This window comes from Trachurus trachurus (genome assembly GCF_905171665.1).
Source record: "Trachurus trachurus genome assembly, chromosome: 23".
In the NCBI taxonomy this organism is placed as follows: Eukaryota; Metazoa; Chordata; class Actinopteri; order Carangiformes; family Carangidae; genus Trachurus; species Trachurus trachurus.
This window is the reverse complement of record NC_139912.1, coordinates 12649371-12672391: the sequence shown is the minus strand read 5'-3', so window position 1 is coordinate 12672391 and position 23021 is coordinate 12649371. Positions and strand designations below refer to the sequence as shown.

The 23021-nt window shown below is 44.3% G+C and overlaps 3 protein-coding genes across 7 annotated transcripts in view; 2 read left to right on the top strand and 1 right to left on the bottom strand.

Moving 5' to 3' along the window:
- The window catches only part of LOC311006558 (uncharacterized protein), a gene marked incomplete at its 3' end in the record, with an annotated part of 37450 nt that extends 27512 nt beyond the window's left edge, over positions 1–9938 (top strand). The window contains exons 6-10 of the mRNA XM_083999404.1: positions 144–286; positions 6153–6323; positions 6426–6534; positions 7821–9413; positions 9681–9938. Of these exons, the coding sequence (XP_083855530.1) occupies positions 144–286; positions 6153–6323; positions 6426–6534; positions 7821–9413; positions 9681–9938 (2274 nt within the window). The remainder of the gene's footprint in view (positions 1–143; positions 287–6152; positions 6324–6425; positions 6535–7820; positions 9414–9680) is intronic.
- A 4862-nt stretch (positions 9939–14800) lies between these two features.
- On the bottom strand, positions 14801–17130 carry LOC311006606 (transmembrane protein 60-like). Of its 2 annotated transcripts, none has more exons than XM_083999459.1 (3): positions 17076–17130; positions 16536–16627; positions 14801–16292 (listed from the first exon to the last, which is right to left on the bottom strand). In XM_083999459.1, exons 2-3 carry the CDS (start codon positions 16617–16619, stop codon positions 15975–15977), a joined length of 402 nt encoding a protein of 133 aa, XP_083855585.1. In that variant the 5' UTR covers positions 16620–16627; positions 17076–17130; the 3' UTR covers positions 14801–15974. The 2 variants fall into 2 exon arrangements, with proteins under 2 accessions (XP_083855585.1, XP_083855584.1); XM_083999458.1 differs by having other exon boundaries at positions 16923–17117.
- Positions 17131–17818: 688 nt separating this feature from the next.
- LOC311006717 (protein PHTF2) overlaps positions 17819–23021 on the top strand; it is a 41059-nt gene continuing 35856 nt past the window's right edge. For all 4 annotated transcript variants that reach the window (XM_083999622.1, XM_083999618.1, XM_083999623.1 and 1 more), the window contains exons 1-2: positions 17819–18000; positions 22821–22880. The gene's annotated coding sequence lies outside the window, so the exon portion shown is untranslated. The remainder of the gene's footprint in view (positions 18001–22820; positions 22881–23021) is intronic.

The window sequence follows — 23021 nt, the reverse complement described above, 5'->3', positions numbered from 1 at the left end:
AGGGATTCTGTGGAATAAATACTGGTTGAAATAGTTAACAACTTAAAAAAAGAGACAGTGAACAAAGCACCGACATACTGCTTTGATTATCTCCTCTCATGTTGCTTCTTTTCCTCTCTTTTTATCTCTTCGTCCGGCCACAGAGGACTCTTCCATGGGGAACCTTCTCCAGTCTGAGGCAGATGAGTCCCACAGAGAGCGACGACGGTCCCATAATGTGGGTCAGACCGGGAGAACAGATGATACCTGTGGCTGATATACCAAAGTCTCCTTTTAAAAGAAAACGGTGAGTACACTACAGCTTAGTGCATGAACACACTGCACGCAGGTAAAGCCGGCCAATAATTTTCAATCCCCCCTTAAAACGCTGCTGTGAGCCAGACACAGGGTTTTTTTGTCCCTATGAATTTTGTTTGTACTGCCTTTACAAGTCTCAGCGGTGTGTGTGTATGTGTGTGTGTGTGTGAACCTTAATGAGCCAGCTTGCCTCTGTAGCAGCACATGAGGACCGATTATGGAAAAAAAACAGTAACAAAACACACTCGCACATTTGAAGCAGCAGCCTGCGATGGCCACACGAAGCTTTGTTGTAGCCCAGCAGCTCCGGATGAAGCAATTACACCCTCTCTGTTTGTCTCTGTCACTGTGCCATTGGCGCCTCCACAGACACACAAACACACACAATATCTGTGTGAGACCATGAGAAAAATGATGAGTGTGGGTGTTTATGTGTGTGTGTGTGTGTGTGTGTGTGTGTGTGATGTGAGCGGCATGTGGCTCACCACTCAGATGAGATCATCGCTATGTTAATAGAGCCGACATCAGACGCTACTTCACATGGCAGCCGGCCAAGCACAGGACAACGCACCGCACACATTCCTCCCATGCTTCATCTACCTCTGTCTTGTCCCTGTTGGTTGGTGATCATATGTTTTGGGTTTTATTTATTTCATTTCTGTTATAGTTCACTCTAGGTTTGAAAAAAATGATACAAGCTACAAAGTCCTGCTTCTATATTATGAGGTTTACTGCTTTTATATTTTAGTAAAAGCATCATCAGGTTTTGGACACATTACAGACATCACTGTGGGCTTTAGAGTTCATTGTTTCCTGGTTTTCTAATAATCTATCAGTCTATTAAAGGGATAGTTCACCCAAAACTCATTATCTACTCACCCTCATGTCGACTAAGAGCTGTGAGAATTTTCAGAGTCCTCCGTGCCTTCTCTGAGTTACAGGGGGGTCCGCGCAGCAGTATTTGTCCATATGATGGTTGTGAATGGGGCTCACTTTTCTTTCTTTCTGAGAAATTGTTCCGAAAAAAATTAAATAAGTCTATATTTTAAGCTTGTTTGTAGCGGAAGCTCCCAGTGTCTCAGTTCACTGCTCTTTTGCACTGACCGGTGGAACAATTTCTCATGTCGGGGCTTCAATACAAGACGGACATTACAGACGAGCAGTATGGAGGTATTTGGATGTTTTTTGGTGTGTCTTTTTGGACAAAGAAAAGTGAGCCCCGTTCGCTACCGTCATATGGACAAATACTGCTGCTGCGCGGACCCCCCTGTAACTCCGAGAAGGCACGGAGGACTCTGAAAATTCTCCCAGCCCTTAGTCGACATGAGGGTGAGTAGATAATGAGTGAAATTTGAATTTTGGGCGAACTATCCCTTTAAGTGATTAATCAAAAAACAATGATATTAAAAATATTTTTTAGTTACAGCTATTTATTGTTTTTAGATTCACCCAAGGGAGCTTCACCCCGTCAGACTGCTCTCACCGGAGGAAGAGGAAGTAATAGAGGAAACATACAATACTGTACATGCTTTTTAATCAGTGACTGCACCTGCATTCAGACTATTAATACATGCAGTGTCGCACATTTATACATGTGTCTAGACAGTGTTTGAAGGGGGCGCCTGTCAAGTGAGTGTGTGTCAGTGTGAATGACTGTCAGAGACACTTGTGTAACAGCTGGGGCTGAAAGAACCTGTTTTTATAGAGAGAGAGAGAGAGAGAGAGAGAGAGAGAGAGAGAGAGAGAGAGAGAGAGGTGGTTTAACTATTCCCTTCCTCCTCCTCCCTCATTCCATCCCATCATGATTATAAATCACCGTTAAAAACAATCACAACATGACATCTAGAAACTCAGGTGTCCTTTTCCTCACAGTTTCCTCCCTTTATCTCTGGCATCTCTCCACAGTCGCTCACATGTTATCCTCCCCTCATCCCTCCTTTCTCTGTCCTTGTCCTGTTGCTACCTCTAAATATCTGCCTGCTCTGTCTCTCTCTATTTCTCTCATGATCCGTCTTCTTCTTTTTCTTCCTCCTCCTGACCTCTCTTTCCCGCTTTAAGTTGATTTATTTCAGTCACTCCGCTGTTACTTTCAAGAAGACTACAAGTGTGTTTGCACTGCAGAAAGGACATACACTGAATATGTCATGGCACTGCATGTCTGCCCGCGGAAAAGGAAAAGGACAAAACATTCAGCTGTAAAGACATGAAGTGGAAAGAAATGTAAAAGAACGTGCTCTTATTTGCAGTGAGACCTTGTCTGCAGTTTGACCGTGTGCCGTGTTGAAGGCTGCTTCTGCATGAGCAACGTCTTCTCGCAGCTTTTGCTTCTTCTTTTTTTTTTTCTGGTGGTTTCAGCGAAAAAAGGTCAAGCTGTTAGACGTCTCTGTCAGCAGCCGAGACTCGCGGTCTGCGAATCCGGGGCTTGATTACAGCGGTCAGACCATGAGAATAAAACCAAAATATTTCAGCTTTTTTAAGTGGAAGAGCGCAATGCTTCCGGAGATTGACAATAATTGCATAGTAACGGCGGCGGCGGCCCCCCGGGCGAGCAGCAGGACAGAGGCCTGATGCTGAACATGCTGTTTCGTGCATGACGAATGACAATGGAGATGGGTCGGTCCGTTGAGAGCCCGGTGGCTGTCAGCGAGATGTTCAGCAGCAGCAGCCTGCGCAGTAAGGTAGAGCGTTGGGCAAAGAGATACAAGTCAACCACCAGCTGATGACGAGAAACTGGGTCGAGAGAAAAACACTGCCCGTCCCAAAATATAAGTCACCACTTGAATGTAACTAAACTAATAGTTAAGAGCCTCCCATTGGATAATTACTGCATGGATCATTATGTTTCAGCTGGCAACAACTTATCTAACCTCAACTGATGCAGTCTCATTTTAAACAATCATGTTGGCATTACTGCATCAAGCAAATAAAACATCTAAGGAGATTTCTGAGACTAAAATTGGGTTAAGAACTGTCCAACGCATTATTAAAAACTGGAAGGACAGTGGGGATCCATCATCTTCAAGGAAGAAATGTGGTCCAATGTGACCACAGAGTACAGACCTTAACCCCATTGACAATCTTTAAAGAATTAATGCAACTCAACAACAATAAATGTTGTTGCGACATTGCAGAAGCTTATGGAAATGATGCCACAGTGAATGCGTGCTGTAATCAAAGCTAAAGGTGGTCCAGTGAAATATTAGAGTGTGTAACTTTTCTTTTGGACGGGCGGTGTGTGTAGCAGCTACTTTGACTAGATCTTGTCTCCCTTCAGTAACAGCAGAAGTTCATTATGAATGTGTTCTTATGGTCCTTCGCCATTTTCTTTTGGCTGACAGTTATCAGGTGGGTTTTCATCAGGCTTCACATCAGCACCAAAAACTGCACTGATTGTGAATGGCCACTAGAGGCTGACTCCAAAAGTGAGTCCATCCCCATTTACAGCAGTGAGTAGTAAACATGTTTACAGTACAAAAAGAGTTTTAGAGCAGCCAGGGAGTTTGGGTAGACCTGAAACCTCTGGGTGATGTCACACAGGCGACGTTCATCTTTATTCACAGCCTATGATTTTCATCCGCCTGTTTTTATGCACATTTTTCAGTTGTGTGCATTAAAAAATGCACAGAGGCGTAAAAAACTTTAACAGTTAAATGGCTCAGGAAGGAAATCAACATAATTTCACATTTTAAAAAATTGGGTATAAAAAAATGGATAAAGACCTCTGTATTATAGATTCAACAGTTAATCAGTTAAGTAGTTAACGGTAGAAATGACCATTAGCAGCCGCCCTGCTCATAAAGTTTTGACAGGGATCAGGTGCATTAAGTCGGTCGTCTCTGTGGGAGTGCGCTGTAGCTTTAAGATGTACATTACATACATTAACAGTATTTGTCGCCAGAGAAGGTGCTTTCCTCCGTCTCCCCTTTGTCCTTTTCTCCCTCCTCTTTTTACTGCTTCATCCCTCTTCACCCCACCTCTCTTCTTCTTTATCCCCCGTTTCCCTCCATCACCCCCACCCGCCCCTCTCCTCCCCACCACCACCCCCTGCCACTCCACTCCCACTTATCTGCTCTTCCTCTCCTCTCATCTTCTCTCTCCCAGTGTTTTTGACCATAAATGCACAGGACAGGAGTCTTGCTGGTGCAGACGTTTGTACATACTGACACACATGCCAGAACAATAGGACCTCACACACACACACACACACACAGAGGAAGGGTTAAAGAGTGGAAGTAGATGGTAGACTTTGAATATCACTCTAGGTGTGCACGTTCAGCACTCCTCCCTCTACACCCTCTTCTTTTCACAGTTTCACTTACCAGCTTTTCTGGTTTTACATTCATTACTGTCAGCCTGCAGTCAGCTCAGACTCACTGAGCTGTGTGTGCGTGTGCGCGTCTGTGTCTGTGTGTATATGTGTGTGTGTGTGTGTGTGTGTTTTAATCTCCCTCTCCTCCACTCTCTAATATTTTCCTCGGCTTCTTTCTTCCTCTTCCATCAGCTCCTGCCTCTGCCCTTATCTCTGAATGAATGAATGCACAATTCAGTGTTCAGCACGGGCAGTCTCGCTGCTATTCTGTCTCTGTGTGTATGTGTGTGTGTGTGTGTGTTACGTTCATGTAGGGATCTCTCACAGACTGTGCGTGTGTGTTTATACTCTTGTTTGAATCTGACTGCAGCTCCAGCGTGAGTCACTGATCCAGTAGTGAGCTGACTGCAGTACTTCCATTGTTTGGCAACACGGCTCATTTTTATGCTTTTACTCGTTAGCCTCTCAGTCTGCGCGCATGAAGCTAAGAGTCTGCGTGTGTTTGTACTTGATCACTGATGTGTGTTTATTTAATTTCACCTTGCATCATTTATTTTAAATGTAACCTCATCTATTGACACAAAGCCCTCATGATGATTACTGATTTGATTTACATTTCTTAGTACCAGTAGAGCTATTTTGTGGTTTGAATCCAAATGAACGTTTTATTGATCATGCAAGGAAAGTGATTTTTACCTCCAGGCAGCATGAAAAAGTAAAGAAATTGCAAAGGAAATGAAGGATGAAGACACTGGCCTAAAGTGAGGAGAAGCTGAGGTGTAGTAGATGATATCTACGGACAATAAATGTGATTTTACAGAGAGCTGTGAGCCTGCAAATGAAAAATTTCATTATGAATTTCTCTCCCGGTTTTTTAAATGTGAAAACAGTGAAAACATCTCCATCAGTTTCTCATATTCTAAGATCACACCGATTGAATTTTGCCCTAATGTACCAAGAGACCAAAAAACGTCTTCAAATTACACCGAGCAGAAGATTACAGAATAAAAACTGCAGAATCTACATTTACTTAAAACTGAGAAAAGATGCTAATTTACACATTTTAAAAATGTGGCAGCCAGGACTTGACTTATTCAGTAGTTTCATTTGTTGCTCATGAACTTTTGACAATCAACTGATCATTTAAGACTCAGCTAATATTGACAAAACACTCAAAGCAGATGCTGAGGACACCGTGGATGTTTGATGATAATGTCCATGTCCACACTGATTCCCCCTCCCAGCATCCTCTCTGCTCCTTGTGTGGCACTAAAGACGACAACAATAGGAGCAGCAGTCTGTCTGGTTGCTTTTTGTTTCACACGGCAGACAGGAAACGAATAAAAAGAAACACATAAAAACCAGAAGGAGGAGCAGCCCACTCACCTTCAGTCGTTCTGTTTTCTTTATTTAGACACCAGGGAGGCGACGCCAGGAGGGGAGTCTTTGTAAAAGTGTGTGGGCATTTATTTATGTGTGTGTGTGTGTGTGTGTCTTCTGTTCTGTGTTTTCTGACGAAGCGATCGTTTCTGTTTTTTCCTGGTAGCTCCACCAACGAGGTGAAGAACCTGCTGCAGTCTCTGCCCAGGACCAGCGAGCCCAGAGAGATGCTATTTGAGGATCGGACCCGGGCCCACGCCGATCACATCGGTCAGGGTTTCGAACGCCAGACCACGGCAGCTGTCGGCGTGCTGAAGGCCGTATGCTCCGAAGAATGGTGGGGAAGCGAAGCGGCGCACGGTCACACTGTGGATGTCAAACTGTTGTCAACGTTTTCTATATAGCAACTTAATATCATCTCACTTTTTATGTTTCTCAGCTCGGATCCTCCTCCTGTTACCAAAGACGTAGTGTGTTTCCACGCTGCTGATTTCCCTCATGTAGTCCAGAGGCTGCAGTTGGACCTTTATGAACCCCCACTGTCTCAGGTATTTCATTACACACACACACACACATGGAGGGCACATCGCTCATTAGATTCAATGCATCCCAAATTAGACACAGTATTATCCCAGTTACCCCAACACGACACTGGGTGAAGGCAACATTAAGGTGAACTGATGTTGGATGCTGGCATCTGGTGGAGCGACAATGAACTGCAGTCAGTGTTCGGTTGATTGCAAACGATAAATTACTGAACTAAACTAAGGAGAAGTTTCCATGAAATCCATTCAGCTGATGTCAGATGGGAGACTGCAGGTTGGTCTTACACGCAGCCCATCTCTTCCAAATGAAATATAACAGAAAGACCTTATCTGCAGCGTTAATGATAAGAAACTGCATTCATCTTTTACAAATCTGTATAGCTTCTCTTTATTATCTTCTTATATACATGAAGTTGTTTTTGTGTACATCTAGGGTACTAGTTCACTCCTTGTCTGATATAATTCACATCCTCTCCATTGATATTCTGTAAATTGAAATTAAAGGGGTACTTCACCAATTTTCTACTCACCGTCATACCAAGGAAGGGTTCTGAGAACTTTTGGAGTCATCAAAACGCTTTTGGAGTTCCGGGGGATTTGCATATAATAGCGGCGGATAGAGCTCACTTGAATCGTCCGAAACACACACTATGAAACATCCAAATACCTCCACACTGCTCGGCCGTACTGACCGAAGTGTCCTGAAGCCGCCACATGAAAAAGTTGTTTGGAAAAAATTAATTTGATCTTTTAATTTGATGCGAGATGTTCGTTCGTCGTTGTAAACCATTGGATGTAAACACGGAAGAACATCTCACAGCTAATCTCGCTCATCGTGCACAGCCTCTGGGAGCTACTACTACAACCAGGCTAAAAACAGAGATCAAATTCATTTTTCCCGAACAACTTTTTCATATCGCGGCTTCAGGACGAGCAGTATGGAGGTATTTGGATGTTTTATAGTGTGTGTTTCGGACGATTCAAAAGAGCTCCAAAAGCGTTTTGATAACTCTGAAAGTTGTCCGTACCCTTTGTTGGCACGACGGTGAGTAGACAATTGGTGAATTATCGATTTTGGGTGAAGTATCCCTTTAAATTGCATTTACTGTACTGAACAAAGGTTGGGAAAAAAAGAGGACACTTTATATTCTTCTCACATTGATACTGAGAGTCAGGCTTTGAAATAGATGTCAGGGTCAAAAGATGGATGTTTTTATTCAGGACCGCACCTCCCTCATTTCCTCCGTCCTAACCCTGGTGTCTCCTTCTCGTCTCCTTCTCGTCTCCAGTGTGTCCAGTGGGTGGACGACGCCAAACTGAACCAGCTGCGACGCGAGGGCATCCGCTACGCTCGCATCCGCCTCTGCCACGAGGACATCTACTTCATCCCCCGCAACGTGGTCCACCAGTTCAAGACGGTGTCGGCCGTCTGCAGCCTGGCCTGGCACGTCCGCTTGAGGCAGTACCACCAAGGAGAGGGAGAGGAGGAGGAGGAGGAAGAGGAGGAGGAGGAGGAGGAAGAAGAGGAGGAGGAGGAAGAAGAAGAAGAGGTGAAGGAAGAGCAGGAGGAGAAGCCGGTTGGAGTGAAGGCGGAGGCGGAAACGGCGTCGGAGGAAAAAGAAGAGCAGAGGAGGAGAGAAAAGAAGGGCGAGAAAGGAGCGAAGGAGAAGGTGAAGGAGGAGGAAAAGAGGACGTTGCCCGTTGTCAAAAAGGAGGAAGAGCAGCAGCAGCAGCAGCAGCATCATCGTCGTCACACTCATCCACCGCTGGTGCCTCGGCCCGTTCGCTCAGTGGACTCGAACGGGAGCAGCTCCAGAGGCAAAGAGGAGAGCGAGAGGTCGAAAGGAGGAGGAGGAGGAGGAGGAGGAGGAGGGAAACCCAGACAGCAGGAGTCACCTGCAGCGAAGGTGAAGACAGAACCGGCAGCTCCTCCTCCTCCTCCTTCTCCTTCTCTCTCCAAAAACAAATCCTCTCCTTCTCCTCTTCCTCGTCATCCTCCTCACCAAGACACGAAACCCAAAGCATCATCAAAGTCCCATCATCATCATCACCACCACCATCACTCAGACAGCAGAACGACGTCTTCCAGTACCGCCTCCTCCTCCTCCTCCTCCTCTTCCTCTTCTACGTCTCGCTCTCAGTCCAAATCACCTCGTTCTCCATCTTTTTCTAAGTCTTCCTCCTCCTCCTCTTCCTCTTCCTCCTCTTCATCCGATCCTCCTCAGCGCACTTCTTTCACCGCTGCTCCCAGTTCGTCGTCGTCTTCTACCTCCTCTTCTATTCCCACTCTGTCCACATCCACGTCAACATCTGCCACATCTGGTCCCAAACCTACAGCGGACTCTCACCCCCCCTCCAGCATCTCGTCGTCTTGCCAACCGCCTCCTCCTCTTCCTCCCTCCTCCTCCTCCTCCTCCTCCTCCTCCTCCTCCTCTCAGTCAGACCAGGCGAAGGACCGGCTGAAGCCAAACGCCGATTCTTCAGACACACGGACGCAATCGCAGCCCGAGGTCCAAGCGCCGCAGGGCTCCGCTGCTGCTGTTGCCACGGACGCACACACACGCGCGGCGCCCGACGCACGGACACAAACAAAGTGGACTCACAGCTCGGACTCGGACCCCAGGACGCCGTTGGACTCGGATCCACAAACCGGGAGGCCGGGGCTTTACCTGCACCAGTACGCGCCTCAGCATCTCCCACCTCCTCCTCCCCCTCCTCCCCATCCTCCCCACCTCCCCCAGATGCTCCCCCCTTCCTTCTCCCCTCTCCTGCCGCACTCCCACCTCCCCCACAGACCTCCCCCCGCCATGCTGCCCCCCAACCCCAACCCACAGTCGCAGTCGCAGGCGCTCAGCTCCTTCCTGAAGCCGACGCCGCATCCGGTTCACATGAGTCCGCTCCACCTGCACCCCCACCCTCACCCTCACCCTCACCCCCACCCTCCCCCTCCTCACACCGCCCAGTCCCAGCCGTACTACCACCAGCCGCCCCTCAACACTCCTCTCACCAGCGCCCAGTCTCTCCCCCATCCCCCTCCTCCCCATCCCCACCTCCCCCACCACCACCACCACCACCACCAGTTCGCCAAAACCTTCTACCCTCCGCAGCACCCCCACTTCCCCTCCCCCCACCCCTTCCTCCCCCCTCAGTCTTACCTCTCTCAGCACCCCGGCTCTTCTTACCCGCCGCTGCAGTCGCAGTACCAGACCTCGGCACCGGCCCCGGCGCCGGTCCAGCTCTCTCTGTCGCAGCCTTTCCCCCACCCGCCGCCCCCTCCCTCCCCCTCCTCCCAGTCCGTGCCTCCCCCGCCGCCGCCTCTCCCGCCTCCTCTCCCCCCTCAGCCCTCCCCCTCCTCTGTCCTCTCCCCGCCCCCGACGCATGAAGAGGAGCGGAGACAGATTTTATAGTACTTCTTTTTTGTACATAATGATGCTGTTTTTAAAAACGACTGTATATGTACGAGGTTTTATTTTGGTTGTGTCGTTGTAAAAGATGTAAAAAGGAAATAACGACGGCGAAGCGCGTGGACGTTATAAAGCAGAGTCGGGCTGTATTTATTCACCCCACACACCTCTGTACTGGACTGGTGTAGACTGTACTGATGCTTCGGTTGTGCTCTGGTTCAAAAAAATATTAAGCAGTCGTTGCATGTTCTGGTAGTTTTTTGGCCTTTAGTCGTGTATGAGTGCGCCAAAAGTGAAGAAGAAGAGATTTTCCAGGTTCAAGTCTGCCAAACTGCTGTCGTTTTTTTTTAAGTGAGCATCACCCGTTATGAATATCAGACTCTCTGCGAGCCGTCAGAGGCAGGAAGTGTCAGATCTCTGTCATATATTTATATACAAAAGGTCACGACAAATGACCTTTTTGTGAAACTTGCAGCTAATGCTTCCAGTTTGTGGCTTTTGATTTTTTTTTCTTTCTATTATATCCTTTTGTGCCCAAGACTGTTTCTGGAATCATGATGGGTCAAACAGATATTATTCAATACACTAACGTATTGATGTGGTATCTCTCTACATTTCCTCCGCTATATTGTATCGATACATCCTGATCAATACAATATATTGCAGTAGTTTTCCCTAATATTGTATTTTGAGCAATAATGCTCTGCAATAAGCTTCTGAACATAAACCGTGATATTTCCCAGTTAATGATGTGGTGACGAGAATCAGTATTTTTACTCAAATTTCAAAGCGATTGATTCAAAGCCAGTAATTTCCTGTTGAATCGTGTTCATTGAGTCGGCCTCCATGAGGAGTGATTAAATGTAATTAACAGGCATCTTAAATGATTCTTCTAATCAGTTGCAGTGTTTGATTGCCCGAGAAGAATATTAGTGCAATTAAACAAAAGGAAATCCCCGTTTTAAAATAAGACTAAGTGGAGGAAGCTACAGAAGAGACACAAGAGGAGTTGTCATTTGAAGTACTGAGATTATCTCGTACCTGTAGCCCTCAACACCAGTGGCAGAGCTCTTAGTGTCATTTTGCTTTGCCTGTTGGATGTGTACCAGGGGTCTCCTACTTTTGGAAACTGAACACTTGCCTGTCGGCCAAGGAAGAATTCGACCCTGCCAAGGCTGTTAAAACAGAAAAGGCCTTGAGAGTCTCAGGAAAATCTATTCAGGACACATCCACGAATACATTGGTCCCCTGAGAAAAAAAAAGAAACAAAAATATCTCAGTCTGAAAAATCTGGCTAAAACCTGGTCCATTGATTTCACCACTGGACATTTTCGAGTTTTAGGTTTCAGGGTCATCGAGATACTGTTCAATCTGCGACGTTATATATTAGCACCTATGCAGCTACATCCAGAGCTAGCCCGGTGGTGACTTTTAGAGGTGGAGCAATATCATACAGATTCAGTATGTTCAGAAATGTGACTCATTTACAGCACTTTGTAACATGGATGCGTCAACTGCAGTTTAAATACAGTTGATCTATATATTGAAAACACATTGGGTCATGTCAAGATTATCACCAGGGCAGTTTTCAGGTTCTTCCAGGATTATTGTTTTTAACACATTCAGGCCTCAGCAATTCTGTGACATGACTTCTTAACTCTGTAACGGACACTTTGAAAACGGATGGTACACTGTTGAGAGCTTCATTCTCAAAGCACTGTTTATCTATTTACCTGAAGTCCAGTTTTTCTCTACAGTGTGGAGCATCCTGTCTATAAAAAGATGTTTTATTTATCAACCAGGGACTGAAGTGACCTCCTGTGTTTTAAAAGTACAATAAATTATTGAAATTCTGTTTTAGCAACAGATATGATGATGACTGTATGTTTTTCCAAGTTTCTGATTTTTAGGATCAAACTCTTCTGTCTCAGTGCTAATCCCACAGTTGTGGAATTTCGTTGTTTTTTTTGTTTTGTTTTTTTCATTAATGTCTTGATTTGACTTAATCGCTATTGGAGAACAGCCCACTTGCTAATGTAGCCCACAGCATTTCCCCAGTGCCTGTCCTTAACTGTGAACTACTAAATGGTCCAGAGCCATATAGAGAAGAGAGTTCTGCCCTTTCATGGAAGTTTTGAGTTTTCACTGGAAAATGAGAATGAAGCCTTAAATTGGCCCCTAAAACCCACTGAAAACTCTCCAAATATCTGCGGTGGAAGTTGGGATGGTTCAGTGGAATGATATCCTGAAAGCAGGGTTGTGTTTTTCATGATTAGTCTCACCGCAAGCCGGAGCTTCGGCTCTTGTCGGTCAGTTTGCCTCCTAGGACTGAATTTCACAGACAGAACTCTTCACTGTGTGGCTCTGGAGAGAGCTAGGTGATAATTAAGCACTTGATGCCAGTTGCGAGGCGCTCTGCAGCTCTTTTTATGCTTTTGGGTTTCAGATGTTACAAAAAAACACGACAGGAACTTCTATATTTTTTGTACAAATGTGACAGAAATTAAGGATGAAAACAAAAAGTCTTCAGGGGCTAGTGTTGTTTTCACAGAATTTATTTATCTCAAGGTTTTTGGTTTGGTCTTTTTTTTCTATTTTGTTTCTGTGATTTTTAACTGTCAGCACTGTAGTGTACATAAGAAGTTTTGTAAAGAGGAAAAAACTTGTAGTGTGGTTTCTACTTTAAATATGAGCCGAGCTAATAAAAGGTTCAATGTATGAAACTACCGGAGTGAGAACTGATGGTTATTGCTCTGATGGTTGAGAATGTGTATGTTTTTGAAGAACAAACTTTCAAAATACAATTTTTCATATATTCTTGAAATCAAGACATTTTTATGATTTGATTATTATTCTAGAAAAAGAAACAGAAGCAAAGTTGGGTAAGAAAATCCAGTTAAAGTTTTGAACCAGTAGGGGCGCCGTGGAGCAGAGTTTTTACAAACAGGTCCCTGTTTTTGTTCGCGCTGTTAAAGCTACTCACATCCTCCTGTCTGTTTCATGCGGAAGGCAACATTGTAATAGTAATTTGAAGCAGAGAAAGAGAAGTGCTAGTAAGTAAGTGATGATGTAAATACAACTTGACTAAATGGACTTTCAATATATTTGAGGATAGAAAGACATGGGTACACACTATTAAGCATTAGTTAAGCATTAAATACTGAATTCATCATTTATAACACATACTCATATGGTTATGGTTAAACATTCACTGTATTTATAAACTACTAAATGAGAATGTATGCTTTTAAAAATTAAGAATTCAGTATTTATTCATGCTTAACTAATGCTTAATATTGTGTACTTATTATAAAGTGTTACCAACTTTGTTTACCTTGCACGTTCACCTTTAAACTTGCAATAACTTTTGGCAAATGACAAATTATCACCTTTCAAATTGATGTGAAATTTTTTTGGCCAAAACACCTGTTTGAAAACCAAATTGATGGGCAGAAGGATGCTTTTAAGCTCCATATAACAGTTAAAAATAACACATACAAGAGGTGTCATGTCATGTCTTGTATTTATTAGTATTCACCACTTTACCTTCGGCCTTTTGACAGCAGCAGCTTTGGTTGTAGTGTGTTGAGTTAAAGAGCAGAGACACCTGTCTGACTGTAAAGGCCACTAAATGTCCATGTCCCCACACTGGTGTCTGAGTCTGAGAGACAACACCTCTAATGTGATACCTGCCTGTGTTTTCTCTCTGTGTTGCTGTTATGCAAGCCACCCACTCACTGCAGTCTGCAACAATGAGCTCAGCAGTTTTTTTTTTTTTTACCAGGCGAGATGTGAGCAGACAACACGTATACGCCACAATGCAGAAGCCACATAATACAGAGCTGGTGTGTGTCAGGTCAGATCCAACTCAAAACAGCCTCCTTCCTCTCTCTCTCTCACACACATATACACACACACACACACACACACACACACACACACACACACACACACACACACACAGCAGGAATGCCAGAGGAGCTCAGCTGACCTTTAAAGAGTAGGAGTGGGAGTGAGGCAGGAAGTTGGAGCAGGGACAAAGGAGGGATTTTTGGAGGGAATACTCGGAAAAACCTCATTGAACTGTGTGAATGTGGTGTACACACACACACACACACACACGACAAGACTGTACTCATTGTTTCATGTTTGATTATAAATTGTGGGAACTAATTATATAGAAAAAGCATTAAACAGCAGGTTAATTAACATTGGCTTTAGTCATTTCCTACTTCCCACAGTGGGCAGACTCCTGCATGTCCACCCAGTTTTATTTGCCCTTGCTTTTGCACACACATCCTCTCAAGCCATTCACACACTTTGGAAACTGGCTTTAGAGAACAAGTGCCCAGTTCTGTGCTTTTTATATAAATAATTTCGGTTCCTCTTGTGGACATTTTCCTGCGGCCGCTGCTACAGTAACAATGGTGTCGGTGCAGCTTGGGGAGGCTCGGAGCAGATAACAAAACCTGCAACAACCGATCTCATCTCATCGTTGCCTGTCTGAACATTTAAGTTCTGTAAAGTCATAAAAAGAAGTGGTTAAATATTAAAGAGAGAGGAGACAAGGACTTCAGTGTGCTGTGTTTGCATGTCAGAGGAGCTTAAAGTCCTCCAGTCCACAGCTCATTTCGGGTCACGTCCTGGAGGGATTTTCCCCAAACCACAATACTTTGTTTTGCACGGTGACGTGACTAATGCGATCCTTGTGTACATGGAAAACACTTGCATATGAATTCGCAAGGCTCCAACGAGCAACGAAATTAACCATTTTGGTATCGTTGTGAACGCTTGTGACAAACGGACTGAGCAGCATTCAATGTAAATCAGTCGTTTATTGTTCAAAACATGCATGCGACCTCAGCTTCATGTCAACACAGTGCAAAGTAATGCGAAAATATTAAATACTAACGGAACAATCACATGGCACAAAAACAGACTTCAGTCACGCACAGTGTCAGCTGTACCATTAAGTCAAAAAATCCATACTGCTGGTAAAGAGTAACCTGGTAATAATAAAACTAATTACACAGTAAGAACACCATCTGTTGACACACGTCATTTGCAATAGTTTCTCCATATTGATCTGAGTAGGAATCGCTTTAGTCACAAAGCACATTACAAGTTAAAGTGTTTTGTGAACTTGCCCCTACTAACGACTACCCAATTTATTTTAATGGGACACATGATTTCAACAGTACAAAGGAGATATTGTACAAAGCAGAGTGGGGGTAGCTTGTAGACAAAAAAAATTAACATCACAAGTTGTTCCAGGGGTTTTTATGTCCTGAGCAACTTCTTGGTTATTTATTCCTTTTGTGTGCCTGTAGCCAAACCATAATGTTCTCATAAACACGTTCAGTGTTAATTTATAACTTGTAAAAAATAATATTTGGCCAACAAGACCTCACCTCCACAACTGAGGAATGAAAAGACAAAGTGTCGGTGCGTTAAGTACAACTTGAAAAAATATCTGAAGCGCAGGTAACAAAATGTACACTCCTTGATTCGGTACCGAGAGTGATGGTTATGTTGTGCAGCTTAAATAAAGGAAGTGGGATTAGAATTCACCAAAAGAGAAGCTGCGCTCTGTACTATAAAGATAAACACTAGAAAACATTAGAGGAACTTCATGTTTCTTCCAGTGTAGGTTTCACAGTAGTCTCAAGCATACGCAGTTTTTTTTTCTTTGTAAAAAAAAAACTGAGCCATTGTTGAGCCTTTTTTTTTTTTTTTTTAAATGCTAACATCAGATTCATAAGCAGCTCTTCTATAACACAGGCAGCAGAGTCCCAGCTCTGCTAAAAACCCTCACGGCACATTTCACCAAGATCTGAACACATGATTTCTATTTCTACACAAAGTCTATTATTCTTAAGATCCAAGGTGTCAGATGATGATTCGCTTCCTTCGTGGGTCACAGACAGTCCTCTCTGGGAACACCCAGACTCCGATTTCACAAAGTGATGGTCATACAAAAGGTTTTTTAGATGTCTTTTTGTTGGTGTGATGATTTGTGCTGAGCAGCTCTGATCCCTCTCAGGCCTCTCTCCTCTCAGGAAAGATGTTCAGCCCCAGCTCCACCAGCGCTCCCAGCAGCATGGCCCACAGCGGTATGCACACAAACGTCAGCTTTACGTCGGCCAGCTTCTCCAGCTTGGCGCACAGTGTCAGGCAGAAGCCCAGCTTGAGCAGCATCGCCGTCAAGTACCAGGCACGCAGGCGCAGATCCGGGGAGCCGTTGCGAGGGTCGTACCCAGGCTTGCAGCGGCCTGCCATCTTGATGGCAAGCATGAGGATGAGGATGCCATCGAAGACCCAGACTGGGAGGAAGATGAGGAACCAGTTCCACTGCACCTGGGAGGATGAAATGGAGACAGAGTAATTGCTTGTATCCACATCCAAGTTCTTCTATTTGTGCTAATTTCTATAAGAGCTATATGAGTAATCTAAAAGAAAAAGAAAGGGATCATAAACACCTAAGAGAACAAGGTCATTGCAGCAAACAAAGCATCAAATGCACATAAAACCACCAAAATATAGACAACAAAAAACAAAAGCTCTGACAATACACACACTTCAATAATATTAAACCCTTACCTTCCCATCCAGTTTGAGTACTAGCATGATGAGGAAGACCAGGGTGAAGACCCAGGTCAACAGCACTCTCTGAGCCAGAGACATCTCACTGACTGGAGACACAAGGAAACACAAAGTATGATGGACGTTTAGCAAATGGAAATATTTAGCACTAGAGCTGACATGAAAGAATACAGAGCGATACTGGTAGCAATTTTAAAAACAGCTGTCGTTTAAAAAAAGAAAAAGAAAGACATATTGTCATTAACACAAGCTGCTGCACTCCATGTAAATTTTATTTTTCATTCATCGTTAGTTAGCAAGCAGGCTTTGCATAGCAGCTAACTTTAGCTTTTATAGCTGAATAGCATCAAGCTAAGCGTTTTTTTAAGGGAGGGTCTGACTTACTTCAGTGTATTTCTAAATCGTCGAGCAGCATTTTCGTCACGCTGTGAGCCACATGCACACTGATGCTCGCATAATAACGTTTTATTTATTTATTTTTTATAATGAGTCACATAATTATCCACGGACGGACGTGTTCGTTAAAAGATAACAGACCAGAGATTTTCTGGAGCCGTTATCTTCTGTGTCAGTCCTCCTGTCCTGCTCATCCTGGAAGCCGATTGGTCCTCGTTTACGTGACGTCACGTATGTTTAACGTCTGCCATTCGAGGGTCTAGTGCTGCGTTCGAGACGACTCGGAACTCGAGTGTTATCGATTAAAATGCATTTTTTTAAATCGATGCAATCGATGTTTTACCATTGACGGTGTGTTTCTGTACAGGTGCGGATTGTTGTGGGAAGTCAGGCAACTGATTCAACGGAGAAGTCGGGGTAGATTTTTTTTAATCTGACTTTCCCGAGTGGGAGCTCCGACTTCGATTGCACTTTTTCACCTTTTTCAAGTAGGGGGTCGGAAAAGATCCGAGTTCCGAGTTGTCACAAACGCAGCATAACCGTAAAGTCCTTGATAAAAGCGCAAACTCGCTGAAAGTTTGTTCCTGTAGTGAATCAAAACGTCCGCTAGAGGTGAGTAAAGTTCTTTTAAATCCTCACATTGGTCGTGTATTTGACATAAGACACCGTGTTGCTACACGATAAAGGAATCGGAATGTGTTATAATATATATATATATGTATATATATTTTAAATTTCACGTAAAGTTGATCGAAATAATGAAGTCAGTCCGATAAAAAAAATGTCGTCTTCTGCCTGCAAACCGTTAGCGACGTTTATTGGCTTTAAAATGTGTCGGCGCCGGTACGCGGTGGTTTACGGTCGTGAGCTGAAGTTGTGTTTGTACAGTGAGAGACAGAAGGGAAAAAGCTAATGCTTCAAACATCGGCGAGCAGACAGACACTCAGCATCTCCTCAACACAATGGACAAGGCTGGCAGGCTCAGTGCAGCGTAACGCACGTCTACAGAAGAAGCCACCGTGTGGGTCTGCGTCTTGTGTGTGTGTGTCTGGTCTCCACCAAAGAGGTAAGACCGAGCGGCTTTGCACGGTGCGTCCGTCCGGGCAGCAGTGGCCGGGATTTGAGCCCTTTAGGTACAGCTGTGTGGGCTCTTTGTGCCTGCCGGTAGCTTTAGCTAACTGTGTAGCATGACAAGAGCTCGGAGCACACACAGTGGAGGTGGAGAGGAGGAGGAGGAGGAAGGTTGTTGTGTGTGAGCTGGACCTGAAATCACCGTGGCTCCATCTGCATGTAGGCTAGCTTCAAAATTAGCTGCCTCCTGAGAGATTTACAGCTCCGCACAGGTCGTGTCCTTTTTTGGACTGAAATACACATAGTAACGTTGTCACTATACGGTTTCACTACTGTGTGTGCTCAGTGACTCTAATGTTACTGGCTTATCTGACAATAACATACTTTAAACACTCATTATTAGCCTGTTATATTCCCATTTAACCACATTATTATTCGCTTATAAACACGTTAATCTTTCCACTTGATTCTACCAGAGCTGTGCCTCACCATTATTTCCATTACAGGATTTCCTCATAATGTTTTATTGAAGAGCTGCTTGGGCCACCTTGACTACATTGTTGGACATTTTTAAAACAAAACACATTAATCTCAAGGGTAGACAAGCACAGCAAAAACAATCTGGTTAATGACCGGGGATTCTGTTTGGTCCATCATCTGCACACTAATGTGTCTGGTTGGTTTTCCACCTCAGCAAAACACTCAGGTTTTTTTTGAGTTAATGAGCTGCACTTAAACTATGGCAAACATTGCATGGCTGGAAGATGACTTTTTACCAACTGCATAGTTTGTCTGGGTGGGTTACCACCCTGGCTGAACAATTTCCTGATGGAAAACCTTCATTATTGATTGGCCTGCTGGCTTGTTATTTTATTGGCCATTTATTTGATCTATGAAATATCTGGAGATAATGAAAAATGTCAGTCACAGCAGAAAGTGGTGTCTTTTAATTGGCTTGAATCATGCAACACTGGGAAGTCCTGAGTAAGTCAACAAATGGATGTAATTTTTTTTTCTCCATTTTTAATTAAATAAAAAACATATAAGATAAATCCATTCAGCACTTTAGCCTTACATTGTTCAACCAATGTCTTTTAATCAACTAATTGTTTCAGATCTAAATTAAAATCTGCTCCGCCAATCCTCACCACTAACATCACACACCAACTTCGGCCTCCTGTACCCGTTGCGTGCCACCGTGGTGAAACTGTCGCAGCCATCATCAGGCGATCCGGCTGGCAGTTTGGCAAAGGCTGTCTGGTTATCCAACATGATTTGCCATCCAGCCGGTCTGTCTCTTCCAGTGTCTGACTAACGCTGTCATCACTCACCCAGATTTTCCGCTGCAATTGTAATTTGACCTCTAAATTAACCCTGCTCCCCGCACTGGCCCAGCCCTGTACGATTCCCAAACTAACGCTAACGAACATCAAAGATGGATAAAGTTCTTTCATCTGTCATCCAGTATTGTAAATATAGAGTATAGATTTCCAGTGAATCAGAATATCTCCGTGCAGGCTGAGGAAGTGGAACAGATCAGAATACATATGAGTAATAAATCAAGTCATAAAGCACAACACATAATTGACTAACTGCAGTGTCATCTACTGTTTCAGCCTCATTATGTCTGGACTGTAGCTAAGGTATCAATGTATTTGTTTCACCTGAGGGATGCTGGGAATGCAGTAAGACAGCAGCACTATGTAGACATATTCTACCATTTCAAGAAGTACTGCACTATAAAAAAAGAAAAACCTCTGAAACCAGACCCCTGTTGACGTACAATAGTCCAACTGCAGCTAAACATTACAGACTGCGGGTGGGAATTAGCCTAAGACGTGTTCATCGGAAAAGAGTTGTTAGTGAGATTAGAGATGATGTTTAATCAGTTGCTAAGAGATGCTTTTGAGCAAGGCACTTAAAACGTAGCTGATCAGAGTTTAACGACAGGAAACTGTGGCGGCAGCAGAGCATCAGCAAAAGTTTGCAAAAATGCAACGTGTTTTGTTCCTGTTGACAGACCGGAGATGGAATCACCGTGGTTGTGTGTTTTGCACGTTGGAGGACACACGCACGCACGCACACACACACCATGGAGGAGGCTGCACAGCGTGTGTGCGACTTTGAGACATTGATTGACTGATCAGTTAAGCGAGAAGTACTTGTTAGTCGACGTAGCTGTGAGCCGTTGTGCAGCGTTGGTGAACTGGAGGTCAGTCAGCGCGCTCCGATGTATGCTGCTGCCTGCCTTGGTATTTGCATAAACATGATGCATTGGCAAAAAATGAACTGTAGTGGTTGACTGACTGCCTGATTGAGTCTGTGTGTGTGTGTGTAACTCTAGCACCCACAGTCAGCTGTCTGACCAGCGAGTTCCTTTGTATTTCTTTGTTCTCTGTCTCTTCCTCTCTCTCCCTCTCTTTATTTATCTCTCTCCCTCTCTCTTTCTGTCTGTCTCTCTGAGGAGCTCTCCTCTCAGACGATGCTCTTTTGTGTAGTGCAGCTTGAATCTGCCTGCAGAGCTGGTTACATCATCCGCTGCAATACAGTTACATCACACACTAGACTGCCGTATCATCTTATGTTATAGCAGCAGAGTGGCCTGGCAGGACAGTGATATAACTCATAGAAATAAACCCATTATGGTGCCGAGTGCGAGCGGAAAGGTCACAGAGGAAAGCACCACATCCCAGAATGAGCTGCAGTGCAGCAGCAGCAGGTCGCGTTGACGATAACGTGCAGGGTGTTTTGTCGAGATGAGCTGTGAGACGATGTGAAATCTCCACCTGGAGCATGTTGCATCTGGACCCAGTCATGCTTTCTACTAAATACTTCACTTTTATTTAGCTCACGACCACATACATATGGAGCACAAACATTAAACAATATCAATAATCGATTAGAACGGTTAGAAAAAACAAAAAAATCACCTAAACAAAGGAAGGACGATCTTCAAAAAGGCCCCTCATTTATAAATAACTTGTAGTTTATCAGATTGTATTAATAAAATTAGACATAGATGGGCGATTTACATAATATTTTTCTCTGAAATTCATTATACATGGACAAAATGTGGAATTCATCGCCAAGACACAGTTATCATCACAAAGATTACAAAACCTCTGGCTTCTATCGTAGCCTTTATACTTTTATACTTTTGGCATTCTGGTGTTATTCACTCTAAAATTACAAATGGCCTGTCTAAATGTTTGATTTGGACACAATACATTCTAGTTTAAACTCTTTATAAGCATGATGTCATGCTACCAAGTTGAAGTTCACTTCCATGTTTTGCAATTTGAAATGCAATTTTGCAATTTCAGATGTAAACGCCATGCATGCCCTCTGCATGCTGGTTCACAGTGACTCTGTCAGGACTTCCTGGGACATGTGACCCATATGGAGCCATACGATAATGTTATCAGTAACACCTGTGCTTTTCCTACTTTGACAAGGCCTTGTGATGATGATGTGTATTTGCATCATAGCGCTGCAGGTACAGATCCTACAAGTTTTGCAGGTCAGACTTGGCTATTACTAACGTGGCATATCCAAACAGGTGTTATCAGTTATTGTGTCTCTGCTTAAAACCAAGCTCATGTTGAGATTGGAACGATAAATCTGTCACACGTTCAGATTTATTTGCATCATATCTCTGATTTATTTTTGACGTAAACGCTCCACCACAGCACTTCTTGATGGCTCTCTGCAGCGCTGCCTGTCTCCAACCAGACTTCTAACAAACACTCTGATGCTTGTTTGGTGTTTTTATCTCCATCTGAGGGAAACATCTCTATTACTGCAGCCTTTGTCAGGGTTTTAGATAAAGAGCGAAATCTTTCCACAAACCCACATCTGGAATTGCAGGCACCTCGCTCAGGCCTCGTTGCAGTCGTGGTTGTGGTTTTTGACGAACGGCGTTCAAACCCTTTCCTTTCACAAAGAGGTCAGCGTGCAAAGACGTGTAAATGAACAGTTTTTTTTTGTTCTCTTTGAGAGGTTTGTCCATCAGCTCTCGCTTTTACGCAACATTGACTTTCCCACTGTAAAGAGCAGGACGTGTCATTTACGTGCCGTGGTGCTAATCATTTAGCGACGGTAGTGTAACCTCTAACTTCCAGGCGTTGGTGCGACTGCAGACGTGAGTGAAGTTCAATCTAAGCTGTCTTGCCTCGAGGCTTCAGGAGGCGTTATTGATTACCTACCTCCTCGTTAGGCTGTCATCATCAAGAAGGTCGGACCGGGGTTTGAAGTGACAGTGACGAAGATGACATTTTGGCGATAATCAAGATGAGGATGATGAGAGAGGAGGAGGAGGAGGAGGAGGAGGAGGAGGAGGAGGAGGAGGAGGACAGTGATGCTCGCTCGGTCTCCTGACTTCCCACAAAGAGCTGCATTGTTATAGGAAAGGTTGCTGCCTCATGTTATCCATGATTATCTCTCAGAATTCACACTGTGTCCAGAGGCACGACGACGTGTGTGTGCGTGTGTGTGCATGTGTGCGTGTTCGGAGCAGGTCTCACTGTGCAGCTTCAACATGTCGACTAATTGTGCACAATTGCACAGCGTCCACAGGAAGCTGGTTATTCACAACGAGGTTAGACGTAATTATCAGTCTGAGTGACCAGAAAGAGGCTCCTCTTTCCTGACTGACTGGCTTTACTAGTATGGGAGAGCCTAAGGCGCACACACACGCACACACACACTCTCTCGCTGCTGTTGATGCTTTGAATCTCAAATGTGATCATCCCTGACCAGACATTCTTGACCTCCCCTCTCTCACTCTCTGTCTCTCTTTGTTTGCCAAATGTCCAGGTCCTGTCCTAATTTGGTTGTGAGGACAAAGCATCGCTCAGCCACACGGCCGGACCAGAGGTGAGTCCTCTCTCTCTATGTGTGTGTGTGTGTGTGTGTGTGTGTCTGTCTGTTTCGAATTCATTGTGTGTTTACTTGTTGTAATTCCCCACCCCACAAACTCCACATAGTCTGTTTTTGTTTGTGCACCACATGCTTCAG

Bases quoted from the DNA above. Each gene is read 5' to 3' on its own strand.
- LOC311006606 (XM_083999459.1), bottom strand. From the start codon at position 16,619: ATGTCTCTGGCTCAGAGAGTGCTGTTGACCTGGGTCTTCACCCTGGTC. The intron at 16,293-16,535 runs GTAAGGGTTTAA...TCATCCTCCCAG, and splicing joins TACTCAAACTGGATGGGAAG to GTGCAGTGGAACTGGTTCCT.